We start from the raw sequence: 21,354 nt of genomic DNA, 5'->3' as shown, positions 1-21,354 counted from the left end.
AGTAGCATACAGAGATGGACGACCACTCACATTCACACCTATGGTCAATTTAGAGTGACATATTAACCTCTGCATGTTTTTGGACTGTGGGAGGAAACTGGAGAACCTGGAGAAAACCCACACACGCACGGGGAAAACATGCAAACTCCAGAAAGGCCCTCGGTCAAACTGGGATTTGAACTGGTGACCTTCTTGCTGTGCGGTGGCAATGTTAGCCACTGTACCGCCATGTGGCCTATAAACAAGGAAACTTGTTTAAATCTAAAAATGGTATTGTTATTTATTTAGCAAATTACAAACTAAATTCACATGTTTATACCCAAATTTGAACCAGCTCAGTGAGCGTCTATGTTTATGTTAATGTATATACATGTATGTATGCATATATATATATATATATATATATATATATATATATATATATATATACAATTTGGAAAGTGTTTCGATTATAGTTCTTCACACATGATTATTAAGTTGTATCAAAACAAATACTTAGATTTTGAAATTCTGTTTAATATTATCATGAATATCTTCACTGCGAGAATGGGACTGAATAATATGAGCTCATATTGCCCACTGCTACTGAACACTTGTTTTTTTCCCCCCAAATAATTTGACTTTTTTGGCCACTCCTGACCAGACTGGACGCTCATTCGATCCCAGGTCATTTGAGTTTCAGACTCAAGGCTCAAGGCCTCACCCTCACTCTTCTTGGTCATAGATTGACATCATGGCATGTATTGTACTGGATGACCTGACATGGCACAGCATGGCATGGCATGCATTAGTGGGTGTCGGTAAATAGCTGAATGAATGAATGAATGAAGCATCGAATTGCAGCGTCTGATGATTTATGATAATGTGCACACTCGCTGCCTCTAAAACAATGCGATGGGCTTCTGAGGGGAAACTTACAGATCACTGGTCCCTGAAAGGTGATCTATAGCCATTTATCAGAAAGTAAAGTGCTCCATGACATTTCTAAGTGTTACCCATCAAGCAACGCAGCACTCCCTGTAAGCTCAACACAGCTCCAGCTTCATGTCAAATTCTGTGCTGTAACTGGGTTGGGCTCACGATGTGGTTGATGACATTCACATATTATACGTCTCAAGTATCAAGCACTTTTCTTGTCTTCGTTGAGTCCAACAGATCAATTAACAAACAAAAATGAAGAATTAACTGGTGTGTGACTTTAAAAAGGAGAGATGGTTTTAATCCTCAAACAATGCATACTGGGAAGCAGCTACTATGCTAGTTTTAACTGTCCAAGATTGATTAATTCACAACATCAGTTTAAGCTAAATGAGTTTAGGTCAACTCATGTTTGTGACTTCTTTAACTTGCTGACAGTGATGTTGCCTTTTGATATAATTTATCTGTTGACAAACAGCACAAGCAGTAAGGACTGCCTCTTTGTGGAGTTCTGGCTCCTGATTGGATAAAGTGTTGTGGGATACATTTACAGTCAGATGCTTGAGACAGATGAAAGAATCATGTCCCTGACCAAAACCCTCTTGACCAGTGTACAAATATAGAGCTACATAACACATATTTTTAACAACAATATTTCACTCAGAGCAGCATGAAACACCTGATTACACACTTAAAATACCTGTTGTTAAAGTCCAATGTACCAAATGAAAGGGTACGATTTAGTTTAGTCAATAATTGAATTTGCAGGAATAAAATGCTAAATCACGCGGTTGAAAAACATTGTGCAGTGGTAATGTTAATCAAGTTGCATGAAGATCTTCCTTTTATTAACACTTTAAAATGAATATGTACATATATATAGTAGTATAATAGTATATACACCCTTAACAAAATATTTCACTATAGGGAACTTTCTCCAAATGTATACTGGTAAGGAAATGCTCTCTTTTAGCCCTGTTTTTGAGAGAGCAGATTAAATTGCATTACATTTTCCACAATACAATAAACAGATGAAAAAAGATTGTTTGATTCCACTAAATTTCCATTTTAACTTAATATGTTTGTTTAGTAGGACTGTGTGAAACAGTGAGTGGGTTTGGAGACGTCTTATTTAATGTGTTTGATGATAACTTAGTGGTGTTTCCACACATAAGACACATCACTTGTTATTATTATTGTTGGTAGTAGTAGTTGCAGTAGTAGTAGTCGTAGCAGTAGCAGTAACAGTAATAGTAGTACTATTAGTATTAGTTGTAGCACTACATGGATTAATATGATACCATGTACAAAATTGAAACATTGACGATGTGCGGGAAAATATATAATATATATAATATATCCATCAATATATATATACATATACATATATTTATATGTATATATATATATATATATATACATATTAATACATTGCATTCGAGTTAAAATACATATAAATTGGATGACCTGTATGTTTTCTTTCATCCTGAAATATGTAATGTAATATTTATTCACCACTGGATGGAGACCAGAGTCCAGATCCGTCTCATCCTGTGATGGGCCAGCCCTCCTTCGTTCCGCCCCCACTGCGTGCGGCAGCATCCATCAACTCATCAACGCACCACCGTGAGAGAGGGAGAGAGGGAGAGAGAGAGATGGGGGGTTGGTGGGACATCGAGCTGCAGCTGAACCACACTGTGTTTGTTAAACAAAGCCACCAACAACCGTCCCTTTATTATTGAACCTGGACATGATTCTCCGGAGGTCCCACTCTGGTGCCGACGAGGAGAAGCCTCCAGCAGGAGGAGGGTCGTTGTTGTTGTTTTTGTAGTAATATGGTTCGATCTCCGCCGTGGATTCACATCCATCCATTCGCTTTCTGCTGACGATGAGAGGGAAGAGAATGAAGTTTGCGGTTGCGGTGCTGTGGTTCGCCCTGGCTTTCCCCGGGAGAGCGACTACGCAAGGTAGGAAGAGCCATTTCTCGCTGTCCATGCTGGAGCAACATCCTGCACCGCGCTCCTTTACGCACACAGACGGGGAGAGTTTAATGAAGCAGACGTGCGGTGCTTTTCATTCTTTTATTGCACTTTTAACCGTGTGTGAGGCGGCAGGACAGTGATGGGGGTCAGTTGTGTGTGTGTGTGTGTGTGTGTGTGTGTGTGTGTGCGTGCGTGCGTGCGTGAGAGAGAGAGAGAGATAGGAGGACAGTGATGATTTATGAAAGAGGTCTGGAAATATAACAATATAGCATTTATTTAATTAAAAAAAAAAAAAAAGGAAAATCAAAGGGCAAAGAATTCCCTCACACAGTATAGCAGTGACCCAGGCTTGTCTTGTTATGGTGGTAAATGAAAAATTAAATAATTCTGTTACTGTGGGCCAACTGCCCTCTCTCTCTCTCTCCCCTCAGTACACTATATGTTGATAGCAGCTTATACTGCAAAGCATTTCACACCACTCTAATCTGGAGTTGGAGTGGCTCTTGGCAGCACATGCTGTAAAGAAAACCCTCCTCTGCCTGTGAGAAAGATGGTGGGAGAGAGAGAGACAGAGAAAAGAGAAAGAGGGAAGCTCTGGAGAGATGACAAGTTGACGAACATGATAAATCCACCTTCAGTGAGTGTCCCACAGTGTCCGTCAGTGCACTTAAATTCAAATTCCTGCCAAGGTTGTTTTGATTCACGACACACCTCGGGATGAGATGATATAAATAATTGTTATTTTTTCTGCTTCAGTTTAGTTTGGATCTGTTTTGTTTTGCTGTGATGATACCAATATTTCAAATGTGTTTGTTATTGATCATTCTTGTCTTCATTTGTATTTTTCTCCAATGTTTTTCCTGTGATTTGTTTAGATATATTGATTCTGTCCAACGTGCAGTCCGTTCTCCTCAAGAGGCACCTCTCCTGTTGCATGGTAAACGGGAGCAAAATCAACAGATACGACTGTAAAGTAGAGCTGCACAATTAATGACTGTCGAATTCATAAAGGCTACAGTTGAATTCTTCTTTTTGATGGTACTTTGGGGCCACACGGTTGTGTGTGTGGGCTTTCTCAGAGTTATCCAGTTTTCACCCACATTCCAAAAACATGCAGATTTGGGGATTAGGAAAATTGAACACTAAATTGACCATAAGTGTGAGTGTGAGTGAGAGTGGATGGTTGTTTGTCTATAAGTGTGGCCCTGTGATGGACTGACATCCTGTCCAGGTTGGTGTACCCCACCTTTTTGCACTTGATTGTGTAAAGTGGTAATACTCCTTCTAATTTTAAACTTATAAATTAGTCCTTTATTAGTGCCGTAGCAGGGGAAATTCCTTCTCTGCATTTAAAGCGGACCTAGACCGGAAGTTCCAATTAATGCTGTGTGTATCTGCGTCATTACCTTGTTTATGAAGCCCTGAAGTTTCAAAACAAACAGTTCAGCCATTGCTGAGAACGCTGTGTTTTAGTGTAATCTCAGGCTCAGCGAGATCTCTGAAAAAACCCGGTCCGGTTACGTAAACAGCAGTTCTCCTGAACAGCAGATCCTCCTGCTCCGGGCACTAGTCCGGGTACATCCGGTTGCGTACATTGAACCGCAGAAGAAGAATAATGTCCGTTGTGGAGGTGTTTCACGAGCGACAGTGAATTCTGACTCTGGGTCTGACTCCGGGTCAAAGTCATAAAAGGGACTGGGGCGGGGAGTCGTGAAGAAGCTATTTTTAAACACTGTTAAAACAATGTTTTGATAATGAGTAGCAGTGCATCCACCGTTCCAGAGGGGAGAGCTGCGCTTCTGAGAGCGGGTGTGCTGACTATGTCACTTTCGGGTATTGGCCAATCACAAGACAGTTGGGAAGGCTCTACGCTGGCTGGCCAATCACAACACACTCTGTCTTCTGGGTGTGAGATTTATGTCTGAAATATCGCGGCTTAGAACAGCGTCAGAAAAGAGGGTTTCTATCGGCTCGTTTTCAGCAACTAGGAGGTTTTTGACCATAAAAAACAAGTTAATGTATGTAAGTAGACCTCCATAACTAACATATATGTGCAAAAGGACCACTCTATGAGAGCTTTAACCCTTCCTCTAGAAGAAACCTTCCTAGAATTAGGAGCAGCAACACTGCAAATAAGTATAACTTAAAATATACATGGCTAATCAAATTGCAGTTGCAGTATGTTCGCACTTTGATATTTTACCTATTTTCCATTCCACCTGCAAAGCTTCTCCTCCTCTCCATAATATGGAGTGTGTGAGCTGCTATTCAACTAAAATTTCTGGAGGGCCAGCTTTATGGCAGGCTGTCCAGCCAGTGGGCCGGTCAACCCCTGTACTACTATTTTGTGTTGCATGTACAGTAAACGGATACAAATAGATACAAAATGTTATAAATTATTTTGCACTTAATTTTATTTACACAATTTATTGAAATGGCTGCTAGTTTTGTGCTAAAAAGGTGAGTAACAAAACCACCAACATTCAGGTACAATACAATTTGCGTATAGTGCAAAAAGGTAACAGTTACAGTACAACCAAGATTTTGGTATAACAGTCACAATTGGCTCTTACAAAATAACAATAGGTAACAATATTAACAACATTAAGGTGCGATGGCCACAAAAGGCTATTTTTGCAGAAATATAAGTAACAGTACCAATTATATTCAGATACAACTGCTACAGTTGGAGCTTAGTGAAAAAACTAAAAGTTACAGTACCAACAAAACACAGGTACCGCTACTGTTGGCTCATAGTGCAAAATATTCTGGTACATACATAGACTGCCTACAATTACAGCTGTACTAGTATTTGCCAAAAAGGGACACAAAGTATAACAAAGTGTCGCAAAGTGCCAGAAATAGGCGAAGCTACATTTTTATTGGCTTTTTAATAATACATTCATTATTTATGGGTTAATGGGCCGTGGGCCAGTCCAAATTGCTTGAAGGGCCTGATCTGGCCCCCGGACCTTAAGTTGAATAGCCTTGGTATATTGGGTATAACATGAATTTACATGGAGATATAAAGAGACACGGAAATAGTTATTTTAAGAAAAAGAAAATCATGTGTGCATTGAGAAGATGCAGTAATTAGTATGAAGAGAGCAGAAGGCTATTCGCAACGTGTAGAACTGCATCCATTGTGGCCACATCCATGCATTTTTCAAACACTCACTCACGGAAAAACTGTCACAATAAAATGTTTGTTTTAAAAAAAATTGTTTTAAAAGTAGCCTTTTAGTGCTTACTATGAAAGACAATCCTGACAGCCCCCCCTGCCTTTAAAATTAAATTAAATGACTCCAAAAACGTGAAAATTCAAGGATTCACACCACCGGGACATGCTCAACCCAATCAATCCCAGTCGATCTGACTAACGGTCAGCGAGATATGCCCCTCACAGACACAACTTGCTTTATACAGATAGCTGAGAGAGAAAAGAACCAAAAGATGAATTTAATATATTCCTATTAGAGAGTAAAGTTCACCTCTTGGTTTTTTCCCTCACATGCCCTCACCCCTCTCAGTGGTACGTCCCACTGTGCTTCTGCAGTAAACAGATGGTGGAAGTGTCTAAAGTGATCATACCACTGTGTCACCCATGGGGTGTTTCCAATGAGGAGAAGGTAGGGTGTGTTGTGTTATGTGGTGTCTCTATCACTCATCAGCAACCTGTATTTTCTTTGTCCTGCAGACCCATGTTGTCCTCATAGGAAACCAGCCCCATCCCCCAGCCATTTAAATCAATATATCCTTCACCTCTGCTCATCAACCACACACACACACACAGGGGTTTGTGTAGCCATTTGTCTTAGGTCACTGCGTTGACTTCCATTCATTTGGACAGCCAAACCAGAGTGTTATCCCTAACTTTAACCATATCCAGTTGCCTAAACCTAACCTTAAACAAACCTTAGCCCTGAACAGCTCCTCTGAAATGAGATTCTGTCCAGGACCAGGTTTTGGTCTTCATGAGGGCTACTGGTCCTGATAAGGTTAATTTTTATACCAGAAAAGGGCCCAATGAGGAAAAACACACACACACTGAAATCAGCCTGTATCTGAAGTAACTTGCAGTATGAATAATCCATCCCCGTCGTGTTTGACTAGTTTGGCTCCTTTGTTTTTATAGATGAGAATCTTGAGCCTGAGCTGCTTCCTGTCGAGATGGTAGATAAAATGTAGCTGATGCTCACTTTCAGGCTCTTCCAAAGTGAGCGCTGCACACTGGGTCCTGATGCAATGGAAAGTAATCTGTCTGAGTCTTAACAAGGCTTTAACTTTTAAGTTCTGATCCTAATTTGTGGCCAAATGCCCGAAACAGACACACACAGGTGAATATTCAGTCCTCGTAAGGATGTTATACCAATTATATTCATTCATTATCACCTAATTCCATTTGCCATCAACAACAATTTTAACATAAATTCAGTGTTACCTACGTATTCATCATACAAATAGATCCACCTAGACTGTTCTCCCCAAAACCTGTTACACTTCTACTCAGTATCTAATGTCAGTCTATTTTCGAGCCAATCCACCAGTATTTCAGATTTGATTATGGCATTGTGTGCTCTATAATCATACTTACTCACAGTTAATGGATGACATCCACCACCTGGAGCTGTAGAGCTGAAAAAGCAGCTTCATTAGTTTATTTTTTTGCAGCTGCTGCCCAGGCAAAGCACATTTCATACACGCAGTATTCCACTTCTGCCTGGTTACCCACTTCACCGATGCCCCTGATGTTCTTCAGCCAGGCTCCTCTGTCTTGCCTTGATGGACAAAGGACATCCAACACAAATCTGTCAGACAGTATGCTTGTAGGAATCAGATCTAAGACTCTGGTGCATAGAGTGCTGCAGTAAACCCACCAGGTGACTTACAGTCAAGATTTGACCATCTGTTCATTTCAGTAATGACTGCAAATCCATTTGCATTGACCAGTGAGTTTTATCAAGCTACAGTAGCAGGCTATACAATCAGGTTCCTGTGGTTGTGTTCAGATCACTCAGAAATAAACTAGTCACAAGAAGAGGATCAGTAGCTGCACTGGATTAAAAGTGTTGCCAAATTTAGTTTGACTGTCTTGGCCACAGTGAGAGACGTACATAAATCAACTGGCTATTCTAATGTAACTGAGGTCAAGTCAAGTCACATTTACGGGGCAACGATTCCAGGCTCCCATCGTCTACATCCCGATGTGTCATTAGGAAACATAATTGCTCCTGACGGCTGTGCTGGCAGTGTGTGAATGGGTATGAAAGATGAATGATAGAAGACTACAAAAAGCTCTATATAAATACAGATTATTTATTGTTTTGTTAATATAGCCCAACATCACAAACAGAGTTTTTAAGAATGCTGTTAATAATAGACATATAACTCTTTATAACTCTTTGAATGACATTAAAAACATTGTGCAGGATTTTTTTTAATATAACGAAGCTGTTAAAAAAAAAAAATATGAACCTATTTTATGACTAGTTAGAAAGAAAGTTGACCTTGTAGGAAGTGCATGGTCAAATATATTGTTCATTTTTGGTGTTTTCATTGTATTTGTTGGCAAAAAGAGAACCACTGATTCAGTCATTCTTATCTTGAACATAGAAAAGAATGATGTAAAATCAGCCGTCAATAGCCAGCAACAAATGTACCTGAACATAATCCATTTAAACCCAGCGTCTAACCAAGAAAGTCTACTTTTTTTCTAGAAACATTGATACCCCCGTTCTCTGGTACAAAACACGGTACAAAATCTTAGTACTTTTCAACAGATGTCCTCCATGACTGTTGATCATAAAAATACTTGATTTGAGTCCCAACTGCAAAACACTGTCCTAACCTTGAAATTGCCTTTGAATACATGCATATTTATTAAGAATTCAAACCCACCTAAATCATAAAAGGAAACTGTAATAGTGTGATTTATTTCAGCATTCACTCAGATGAATGCTGATAGGGACAAATGAATGTATAAACAGTCCCTCTCTCAGTTCATGTTGTGCCTATCACATGTGGCACATGAGGGAAATGACATAAAACCTCAAGCTAAAATAAAAGTTGACATCTATGTTTGTTTTGGCATCTGTTTTGTCGTCTCTTCTTTTTCACCTTGCCCTAGTTTACTTCTCCTACAGTTTCAACCTCCACCCTCCCCCTCGCTCTGTCTCTCTCGTACACTGGAGGGAATTGCTCTGGGTCAGTACACCACACTCCTTCTCTTATCAACCCTCTCCACTCTTCTGCTCCATTCCCCCTGTTTGTGCAGCTGGTGATTGGAAGTTTTTATTTCTGGCTTTCAGCCTCTGTTGCAACACTACCGACAGTGCCAAATATCACCATCTTACTATGTCGACAAAATGCCCTGAGCTGGGAGGTGATAGAGACACTGACTTACTGTGGGAGTCACTAAACTACAAATACCACATAATGCTCTGAGCATCCAGAGAATGAAACTGTCATCTTCATCTTAATTACAAACAGAGAGTAACGAGGAGGTTCAGGGTTTGCTGAGATGCGCTTTTACAGGACATATAAAGGCTATAGGTCTGGGTGAGCTTACCGGCTGTCATCAGTACAAGTGTAAGAGCAAATTGCATGCAGTTTCTTCAACTTCTTCAACATCGAGGATGTTGCTTAAAAAACAGCAATTGTTTTTGAGTCAGACTGCAAAAAACACATCACCTCTGATGGCATGAATATCACTGAGGTACAAAGTTATTACTTATATAGTATAGTATATACCTACGGAAAGGTGCCACGTTTGCTGTCCACCTGTTGACGTGATTGGCATCCAAACAAGTTTTTCTACGAGAATGTATGTTACATGCATTTGAAAAGCAGTTTTGCACAAAGTGGATGCAGCCCTCTGCCCAAGCCGTGCCTCTATGCCCGACGAAAGCACCTCACGTCACGTTTTGTTTCCATGTTCTTTGCATGTGGCATTCAGTTATGATATCAACTATAACAATCTGAACTCCTGTTTTGAAGCCTTCACAATTGTGAAGGCTAACAGAAGTTCAGAGTTAAGAGAACCTGCAACCAGACTTATTATGTCTGGTTATTCCATTTATTATGTCAGTCACACTAGTGCCAATTATATGTCTTACTTTAGTGAAACTTTATTTATGCTTATTATACACTCGTATTATATACCATTTTCCACCATTAATTCATGCAGTGCTGCGGGACATAATATGTTTTGGGAAATATTATTTCCCAAAACTGGCATCATGCTCCATTGAAGATGACCTAATCAAAACAATTAAGTCCTCAGTAAAGTGTTTACTGTCCTCATAAATTAGTGAGAAGTGGCATCATAGACTTTGAATGACTTTTTCTGGATTTGCCCCCATGTGGCTACTAAATGTATTTTCACTTATGCAAGGGAGACCTTGAAACCCACATGCATTGTTTGTCTTCAGCCTATGGTAGCTATTTTTTTCAGTGCTTTTTTAGTTAATGTGCACCTACTCCTGTTGTTAATCTTAATACACATCAGACAAGATCTAGAAAAAAATACACATGAACACAAGGAAACAGATATGTTATAGTCTTCCCTAGTCTGAATACTGTACTTTTTACTGAATACATACACTCCTCCTCAATGCAGCTACACAGTAGTTAAAACAAAGAAGTGAAGGCTAACCGAACTCTGGAAAACATCACAGTGTGTTGCCTGTAATTGTCTACCTAAGAGACCCAATTTTGCTCAGCTGTCTGTGCTTGAACGGTGGCTGGCGAAGTGAAAACAGTGTTCCTGTCTCGTGCTCAGTGTGAGCGTCATTCTTTAACGGACTATTATGTCTTGTGCTTGACTGCACAAAGAGCTCTGAGCTCAGCTTGTCTCCCCTGGAAATTCATTCTGTCGGAGGTGATCATGTCAACATGATCATTTTGTCAGCCTTGGGAGCTTAGAAGCAGTCACTCGGCCATGACCAGCTGTCAGGCCAGGGCTGATTGTGTGTATGTATATGTATGTATGTGTGTGTGTGTGTGTGTGTGTGTGTGTGTGTGTGTGTGTGTGTGTGTGTGTGTGTGTGTGTGTGTGTGTGTGTGTATATGTGTGTGTGTTTTGACTCTTAGGCCTTGACTTAATTCTCCCTTCCACTTCCGTTTGAGACTCTGGAGAGGTGATTCACATTGTTCATGCATGGCATGACTCTATATGTTGTTAAATAAAGACTGAGAACAAGTTAACATTGATGTGCACATATGTGTCTGCATTGATGCAAATTAATATTACATGTACGTGTACATCTACCTAAACCAGGGGTGGGCAACATGTTTTTTCCAATAAGGCCACATTGAAATTAATGAAGCAAGGGAAGTGCCATAAAAAGAAGGTTTTAAAGAAATCATGAAAACCAATATTTATATTCATGAATAACAGCCTTTCCTGCTAGAAGACTCGGGTTCCCGCCCTGGATGGAACATGGGCCTGTCTGCATGGAGTTTGTATGATCTCCCCATCTGTGCGTGAAGATGTGAAACTGATGTTTGCAGTAATGTTGTATAGCTCTCCACAGATGTCTCACCATATCAGATATTGAACCATTTTTGTGAAAAAATATTTGGATGTCCACTCTTGGTTAAATACGCAAAATTCCGAGGTAACTTTTTTTTTTATCTTAGCTCCGATTCTGTCATCACAAGGTTTCAACGACCTTTCAATTTTGTTGAGCAAGAGCCAACTTTACAGCTTCACATTTATGTCAAAAGTCATGACAGCAGTAAAACGTACTCACAAGCAAGTAATATATTACTGCATGCTCACAGATATCAACAATATAGGTCCCTCGCACAGATTAAACAACCACAAGCAGTTCAGACAGCTGCGAGTGAGAAACAACTAAGCAGTGTGTGTGCGACGCGGCACGCGCACAACCAAGAAGGCCAATGTTCAAATTGGCCCTGACTCCAATTAAACAATCACACAGACGTGAACTCATATTGAAGCTTATATTTGATGTTGTATATTTGATATATTTGATACGCAACTTAGTTGCTTCTCACTCGCAGCTGTCTGAACTGCTCGCGGTTGTTTAATATGCGTGCAATATGACCTGCAGGAATATGATTTGTTTGTGAGTACATTTTACTGCACTTTTGACTTAAATGCGACAGGGTACAACTTAGGGACGTGAGGACTAATTCAGACATTGCAGTAGATGTATTTAAAAAAAAAAGAAATATGGTGATGGTGGTGTACATGGTGTGGCTCATTGTATATGCTGGTAACATTTAAATAGTTCTTTTAGGTGAGAAAGTGTTACTTTTAGATATTGTATGTGATGAGTGTTGTGTGTAAAGACAGCAAGTGCACAGGAGTAGGGGGTACATGGCTGGAGGTCAAATATCTGAAGGGGTACAGAACTGTGAAAAGTTTAAGAACCACTGCCCCAGACGATTGAAACAAGCATTTTGTTTTGATTATCGGTTTACTTGTTTTTTTACTAGACAGAGACTTCTTAATAATATTTGATACTCTATGGTTTAACATTAATTAACAGCAAAACGACAGCTGCGGCAGGTTTTGCAGAATGATAAAAAACCAACCAATAGCCTGATAACAATCTAAATTAAGTGTCTCATGTGTTAAACATTCCATCTGCTTTGAGCTGCATCCATTGATTAACAAAATGTGAGACACTGGATAGAGCACCGCTGTGTACAAGCACACCAAAGCACGGTCATGTGGCATCTCGGTTACGGCACTATTGTCAGGGAACCACACGATATCAAAACTTTATGAGAAATGTGAATAAATTCAGGCAATGTGGGGTTTTTCATTTACATATTTGAAAATATTACGACAAAGCAGGTATTATTTATTTATTTGTTGCTCATTAGCATTTATTTTCAAACGTATTATCGATGTATGAACGAGCTGTTACTCCAGTCAAGCCAGCCACTCCAACATTTCATGTGTGCCCTTACTAACAACACTATGGCAATCTTACTGCAGCGTGTAGAAACTTCAGGTTTTCAAAATAAAACGTGGTTATTGAATGTGTGAAAAGATTAGATTTAAAAAAAAGAAATAGCTATCTAGCATTATAGCTATTGAGCTATAATGCTCATATTTACTGTACGAAATGTATTAAATATTAATGAAAAATAAGAAAAGCGTTTAAAAGTGACAAAAAAGAGGTGTGTCTCATACAGCACGTGTAGCTCTACTGTCCTGCACTGATTTTGATCCACGAGGTCATGAGCTATAATGCTCATACTGGGCCCACGGTTGGTGTAGTTAGCGTTCTCGCCTTTGCAGCAAGAAGACCCGCGGGTTCGAGCCCCGGTTGGAATAAGGGCCTTTCTGCATGGAGTTTTGCGCGTTTTCCCCGTGTGTGCGTGGGTTATAGATGTGAGCGTGAGGGTTGAATGGTTGTTTGTCTCTGTGTGTATGAATGATCATGGTAGTGGTCGGAGGCGGAGGGGCCATGTAGCGCACATTGGCAACCACGCTTCTGTCAGTCTGCCCCAGAGCAGCTTTGGCTACAGACGTAGCTTACCACCACCAGTGACACTGTGTGTATAATGAATAACGGGTAATTTGTACGTTATTATTATTAATATCATTATTATTAGTAATAATAATATTTACTGTATGAAATGTATTAAAAAAGCATAAAAAATATGAAGAGCGTTCAAAAAAAGCACATGGATTGACTTGAAATTTGTCTCTTTTTTCGTTTATTGTATTATTGTTATAAATGTTCCTGACATGTACAGATTTCTTCACAAAGTTATGTAAATAGATAATTATAAAAATCAACATGACCTAAATAGCTTCATATTGGCTAAAAATCAGTGTAGGACAGTAGAGCTACACAGTAGAGTGAGACACACCTCTTTTTGTATCACATTTTTCGAGCTCGAGACCGGAAGGTAGCCGGTTCAATCCCAGACCAGTCCGCAGCTGAAGTGCTGTTGAGCAAGGCACTTAACCCCCTCACTGCTCCCCGAGCGCCGCTCACTGGCATGGCAGCTCACTGCGCTGGGTTAGCATGTACTCCACCTCACTGTGTGCTGTGTGTGTTCACTAACTCACTGCAGAATTGAATTTCCCCTTGCGGGACTTAAAGGGTTCTTAATCTTAATCTAATCTTAATCTTAATAATTATAGCTCAATGGCTTCCAGGTCATGTGACCTAGTCGGTCAAAATCATCAGTGTAGGACAGTGGAGCTACACATGCTGTGTGAGACACACATTTTCTTTTCAACTTTTAATACTTCTCTTATTTGTTATGAACGTTTTATACACAAAATACTGTAAATATGAGAATTAAAACTCAATAGCTTCCAGGTCATGTGACCTAGTGTGTCAAAATCAGTGAAGGATAGTAGAGGCACACGTCCTGTATGAGACACACCTCTTTTTATCACATTTGAACATTTTCATATTTTTTTATGAATTGTTTTATCCATTTTATACTGTAAATATGAGAATTAAAGCTCGATAGCTTCCAGGTCATGTGACCTTCTGGTTCAAAATCAGTGTGGGACAGTAGAGCTAAATTGCTGTATGAGACACACCTCTTTTTATCACATTTTAATGCTTTTCAAATTTTTTTATGCATTTTTAAATCCATAAAATACAGTAAATATGATCATTATAGCACAATAGCTTCCAGGTTATTTCACCTGCTGGCTCAAAATCATTGCAGGATCACACTTGTTTAATGAGACACACCACTTTGTTTATTTCTTTAAAAAAAACACAACAAATCTTAACACTCATATTTTTGAAATCTGAAAAAAAAAGATAGTTTACAGCAACTTTGATTATTATTATCATACAGTGAAATGATAAGCTGAGGTGGATTAACTAGCCATATGAAATGTTGCAGCTTATCTGATCCCTCCACATCAGGGGTGTCAAACTCATTTTCACTGAGGGCCACATCAGCATAGTGGTTACCCTCAAAGGGCCAGAGAACTGTCATACAGAATAAATGTAACCGAATATAATGTAAACTAAAGGTAACTACTCCGTAACATATTGCTAAATAACTTTCTGTATTTATTACTTATTCAAGTTACAAATATTTATGCATCATAGATGTAACCCGGTCTGCGATGGTGTTTCGCCATGCATTGTGGGAAATGTAGTTTATGGTCAATGCACGCCTTAAAGCAGCATAGACCTATTTTAACACAGATATTTTAGACCAATTAATCACTCGTGGGCCACATAAAATGACGTGGCGGGCCACATCTGGCCCCCGGGCCTTGAGTTTGACACATATGCTCCACATGGTCGATGTCAAAGACTTTAAAAAAAAAAGAATTCACTCGGTCACAAGTACCCATTCTTACTACACACAGAAGTCAAGAATTGACCACTCACTATATAATTTCCAGATCGCTTGTAGCATTTGGGATATCCCCTTTCCATAAGAACTGTGGCTTTTGTTCCAGGATTTGTAAAAGTGTTTCACATTTTGTAAATTTGTTTCGGAAAACGTAAACGTGTTTTAACTTTTGTTAACTTCAGTATTTGTGAGTAAGTGTTTCACATCATGTAATACTGGTTTGCACTTTCAGGCCACCGTAATATTCACTACTGTCTAGTAATTTTAATCTAGTAATCTTACTTCTTCTTTTGTGTGCTCATGCCTGCAGCTCAGGAGGACTTTGTGTCGCTGGCTGAGCTGGAGGATTCCTTGTTGAGGAACCTTTTCAAAGGTTATCAGAAGTGGGTACGGCCTGTCCTGCACGCCAACGACACCATCACAGTACGCTTTGGACTCAAGATCTCACAGCTGGTTGATGTGGTGAGAAGACAAAACACAGATACACAAACATGCAGAACAGACATAGTACCCTGAATGATATAATAATGTATCATCAGTCAAAAACATTAACCCCAGGTGACTAAAATTTAACAAATATAAAGTTTAAAAAGAATTTGTAATGTTAGCTCCTCTCTTGTTCTTGGCATGAATTGTGCATTATATTAATATTATATAGGGCATTTTAACTGTCTCTGCCATGATCACATCCTCCGTGCACACACTGGAGTCAAAACAGCCCAACTCATATTAAAACTGTTTGTACCCTTAAGCAAACTTCAGATTTCTGTAATGGTTTATTATTATGATTATTATCATCCACTTTATTCTCCATAACAGGGAAGCAAGGGAAACTGCAGCCAATCAAGTTGTTGAAATTATCAGAAGAAACGAAGGAAGGAAGGAAAACTCAATCTGAGATCAACATCCTGTCTATATATATATATATATATAAATGGTAAAGAGGGTGGTTATTTGTGGAGGTCAGCAGAGAAACGGTAACACAGAGGACAGACTAAAGACTGAGTGTGAAGATGAATGAGTAGGAGAGTGAGGAGATGAGGGAGTTAAAGAGCCCAAGACAGGAAGACTGGAAAGAGACAAGAGAAAAATAAAGGTTAAAAGAGAGGTCCAAAGTGGTCCTCCATAAAAGCAGAGGAAGTAATGAGGCCATCAGGCCGAGAGGAACCAGATCACATTTATTATTTACACAAGGGCTCACACACACACACACACATACACACACATCACAGGTGTGGTGCAGCTGGTTTTGTTAAGTCCTTGCTTTGACTTTTATTCACTTGGACGGCCTGAGCAAATCCGTAAGTTAAACCATAACCAGTTAATGCACTAATGCAATACACCTAACCTTAAACTTCAAAGCACAATTTAAATCGTACATCCCCAAACTTAACCAGTTCCTTAGAAATTAGGTTCTGTCACATCAGGACCAGGTTTTGGTCTCCATGAGGACTACCGGTCTTGACAAGAACAGTGTTTGTACAAGAGGAGGTCCTAAAGAGGTAACAAAAAGGAGAACATGTGAGCATACACACACACACACACACACACACACACACACAGAGAGAGAGAGAGACTGCTTATCATAACTCCACAGTGCATTTGCATTTGATTCTCTCTCATCATGTAGAAATGAGGTTTAGGACAGTGCCATCTTGTGGTATTGTAACCAAACTACTGTTTTTATATATATATATAATATTTCCCAAAGAAACCACCATATTGATTTGTCTTCACACAACATGCAATCACCTCTGCTCCACGTTATCGTTCCCATATGTTTTTCTCTTTATTTTCAGCCCACCATTTCTGAATTTGTCCTCCTCTATTTCTTTTTCCATCACTCTCCTCCTGTATAGTCTCTCACTTGTACCTGAAATGTAAAAAAAAAACTTCACACATATTCACATATAGTGGAAAACGAAGCAGCAGCATTAAGCCAGTGGTAATGGTCAGTGAGAAATAATGTGTGGATCTCTCTCTCTCAGATATATGCCGGAGGCACTTAACCCTCAAACTTATCCAGTCTACTTTCACGAGTTCACAGTGGAAGGCAGGAGAAGCAATTAACCTACAAAAAAATGCATCCATTCCAAACTAGATTTAAATGCTTTCTTTCATCATGCTCAACTTTTTTCTTCTATCTTCTGTTCTGCTCCTCATTATCTTATTTTATCATTCATGGAAAAAGTGCTTCATAGATTTCTAACCAGTGACATTTCTCTTCCATGTTTCTTCCTTGAGGATGAAAAGAACCAGCTGATGACTACTAATGTCTGGCTTTGGCAGGTATGAATACTATCGCACGCACGCACACACGCACGCACACGCACACACACACACACACACACACACACACACACACTTGTTTATATCCGCAAGGTAACCATAGCCATAGGAAATGCATCCCCTGTCTCCTGACCCTCAACCCTAACCTTAACCATAGCCAGTTAATCCCTAACTCTAACCTTACCTTAGGCTTCTCAGAAATTAAGTTCTGCCTCGTCAGGACCAGCTTTTGGCATCCATACAGGACTATTAGTCCTGACAAGGCCAGTGTTTATGCCAGAAAATGTTCTAAAGAGGTAACAAATACAAGAGCACACACAGACACACAGACAACAAACTTTTCAAAGATCTGTGAACATTAATGTGATCTTTTATCACATCAGTCAATTCAATTTCATTTAACTCTTTCCTATATATATACATATATATACATATAACTCTATAAAGTGTTGACTCAAAGACGATAAACAAACCAGGAACAAGTATACAAAGAAAAACACTGCTGACTCACAGACCGGCGCTGTCCATAGTGCTGAACTTGTAGCTCTACTTTACGACTGTACTAAAATGTTGTTGTTGTTTTTTTAAGGAGTGGGTTGATGTGAAACTGAAGTGGGATCCAGATAAATATGGAGGTATCACTTCTATCAGAGTGCCTTCAGAGACAATATGGCTGCCTGACATTGTCTTGTATGAAAAGTGAGTTACTCATCAGTTGCATACACTGAGGTTCTTGCTGCTTCTGCAACTGTTTTTCTCCTCCTCTGTGTTCTTTCACATCTTACCTCTCCTTTTTCTTTGCCACCTTCTCAATTCCTTCCTTTTCGCGTCTTGTTACAGTGCGGACGGCCGCTTTGAGGGCTCCCTGATGACCAAAGCCATTGTGCGCTGGGATGGCACCATAACATGGACTCCACCTGCCAGCTACAAGTCCTCCTGCACCATGGACGTGACTTTCTTCCCTTTCGATCGACAGAACTGCTCCATGAAGTTTGGCTCTTGGACGTACGACGGAAACATGGTGGACCTGGTCCTGGTGGATCACTACGTGGACCGCAAAGATTTCTTCGACAACGGCGAATGGGAGATCCTCAATGCCACGGGGGTGAAAGGGAGCAGGAGGGATGGGGTGTACTGGTACCCGTTCATCACATTCTCGTTCATCCTCAAGAGGTTGCCCTTGTTCTACACCCTCTTCCTCATCATCCCGTGCCTGGGTCTGTCCTTTCTGACCGTGCTGGTGTTTTATCTGCCATCAGACGAAGGAGAGAAACTGTCACTTTCCACATCAGTGCTGGTGTCTCTCACTGTGTTCCTCTTGGTCATAGAGGAAATCATTCCTTCATCCTCAAAGGTGGGTAGCATAAAAAAGTGGCTCAGTTATGTTAATTCCAAAGTTTCTACTGGGCTGTATTTTTTAAATATCTGCTGCTTTCCCCAATGTTCACTTATCCTAATTGTAATCTTAATTGCAGTGTGCTCTAATTAACACAGATCACAACTGCAGTCCTATCATTCACCTGCAGCTTACATTAAATGTCAACCCAATTAACAGGCTGTTGACTTCAGCAAAATAGAGATCTCAGTGAAAATGCTGAGTTTAAATAATTGTGTTAAAAATCACTTTTTTTCTCTCTATTAGGCACACATCGTAAATATGCTTTTATAGTTAGTCTGTTGTCTAAATAATGTGCTATAAGTCCTGTGTATGTTATTGTAGAGGACACGACAGTGAGGAAAGACATTCAGCATTTTTAAGTTATAATAGCAAAATAACAGTGAATGTAGTCAATGTGCCATCAATCCAATTAAGTTTATAAATCATTTTTAAATACAACACTGTTGTGCAGTCAAAGTGCTGTACAATAACATTACAAATCCATAAAGGGCAATAAAATAGATGACGATGCTAATAAAATAAACATAATAACAGCATCTCACACTGTATTTAAAGAACAATAAAACGTATATATATATATATATTTTTTTTTTTAATAAATATATATATATTTATTCCTGTATCAAGTCCACGTTGCCACATGAATCAAAAAAACATCTCCATAGTTGTGTCGATCCTCTATCATTTACTCTGCGTGATCACAGGCTTGAGATGTAAATTAATGATATTAAATGCCCTCCACTCCCCTAACCCTACTGTTTCAGATTACACCTCTTTCTCACTCTCAATAGTTTGAGTAACTCAAAACTAAGTAACATAAATATTAATCAACATAATGTGATCTTTGTGAACTTTTTTTGTCTCTTTTCTGCTCCAGGTAATCCCACTGATTGGAGAGTACCTGCTCTTTATTATGATATTTGTAACCTTCTCCATCATCGTCACTGTCTTTGTCATTAATGTCCACCACCGCTCCTCTGCAACCTACCACCCAATGGCTCCATGGGTAAAGAGCCTCTTCCTCCAGAGACTGCCCAGACTGTTGTGTATGCGCGGTCACACAGACAGGTGAGATCGACAGTAACTGGTGGTGTATATGAGAAAACATGACTGTTAAGACTCTCACTCATCCACATCATAGTCATCTTCAGTAGTTATGTGTAGGCAACTGGACTTGCTTTAGTTAATTTGAAGTTTTTTCACCTCTCATCCAAAAGTCTTCTTCATAAAAGAAGAATATAAAGACACTCCTTGAAAATAAGAAGGGGAAAAAAAAGATTACACAGCGAATGCTCTGTTTCCGTGTAGACAAGGCGGCCCCAGTTTCAGGTTGTTCTTTTCACCTGAGTCAAGATGTGAATGAGGGTTGTTAATAACCCCAGTAATCCAGTTGCCTACAGCGACTGTAATTCCTGAAGATAAGAAAATGCGAATTAAAACACGTACTGTTTCCATTATTTTCAGATACCACTATCTGGATATGGAGACTCACTGCCCAGAGGTGAAGCCCTGCAGAGGTGCTGGGAGGAAAGGTGTTCCTGGCCACAGTGGCAGCCAGCAGAGAGGCCCACTCAGTGGAAAGGAGGATGAGCACCAAGCCTGGCTGGCCATGTTGGAGAAAGCCACAAGTTCAGTCCGCTACATCAGCCGTCACATCAAAAAGGAGCACTTCATCCGGGAGGTGAGAGGAATGTGCACAGCAGCAGCAACATTGCACTAGTAAAGCCAGGCGTCTGAAAATATACACGATAAGACAGAGGCTTAATAATAACGTATACAACAACAATAATGAATAAAAGTAATCAGTAAACAGTTTAGTATGTTCACAGAGTAGTGTTTGTGTTGTGTTTTCCCTGTGAATGAAATGGTGGGAGCTGACACAGATTCACACCTGCTGACTCCCTTCCTCTCTGTGTCTCTATGTCTCTCTCAGGTTGTACAAGACTGGAAGTTTGTGGCTCAGGTGTTGGACAGGATTTTTCTCTGGGCGTTCCTCACAGTGTCAATACTCGGAACTATCCTAATCTTCACCCCTGCTCTGCAGATGTACTTCAGCTCACCTTAATAAACACATATGCGCACACACACACACACACTCTCCAGAAACCCCTCATCTCTGTTTGTCTTTAACCATATTTTATCAATAAAACTCGATACACACACACACACACACACACACAGACCCCTCATCTCTGTTTGTCTTTAACCATATTTTATCAATAAAACTCGATATGCACACACACACACACACACACAGACCCCTCATCTCTGTTCGTCTTTAACCATATTTTATCAATAAAACTCAATAAGTTATTCATACTCTACATTTCAAATGTCGAAACAAACTCAAAACTACAAACGTTTACCTCCCGACAGTGCAGTTCACAGCCTGTAATGACTACCTGGAAACTGTAATGTTAACATGCAACTTGTCCTTCATTG

The 21,354-nt window shown here is 39.8% G+C and overlaps 1 protein-coding gene across 1 annotated transcript; it reads left to right on the top strand.

Annotated features, from left to right (window-relative positions):
* Positions 1-2,806: 2,806 nt before the first annotated feature.
* On the top strand, positions 2,807-20,977 carry chrnb3a (cholinergic receptor nicotinic beta 3 subunit a; the record flags this gene model as incomplete). Its single annotated transcript, XM_083909097.1, has 8 exons — positions 2,807-2,885; positions 15,535-15,686; positions 17,469-17,513; positions 18,103-18,212; positions 18,354-18,867; positions 19,790-19,980; positions 20,377-20,593; positions 20,846-20,977. The coding sequence occupies 8 exons, from the start codon at positions 2,807-2,809 to the stop codon at positions 20,975-20,977; spliced, it is 1,440 nt and encodes a 479-aa protein (XP_083765223.1).
* Between the last annotated feature and the right edge of the window lie 377 nt (positions 20,978-21,354).

This window comes from Microchirus variegatus (assembly GCF_963457635.1).
Source record: "Microchirus variegatus genome assembly, chromosome: 23".
Taxonomy (NCBI): Eukaryota; Metazoa; Chordata; class Actinopteri; order Pleuronectiformes; family Soleidae; genus Microchirus; species Microchirus variegatus.
Note: the sequence above shows the minus strand (reverse complement) of the source record. Positions and strands in the feature narration are given on the sequence as shown.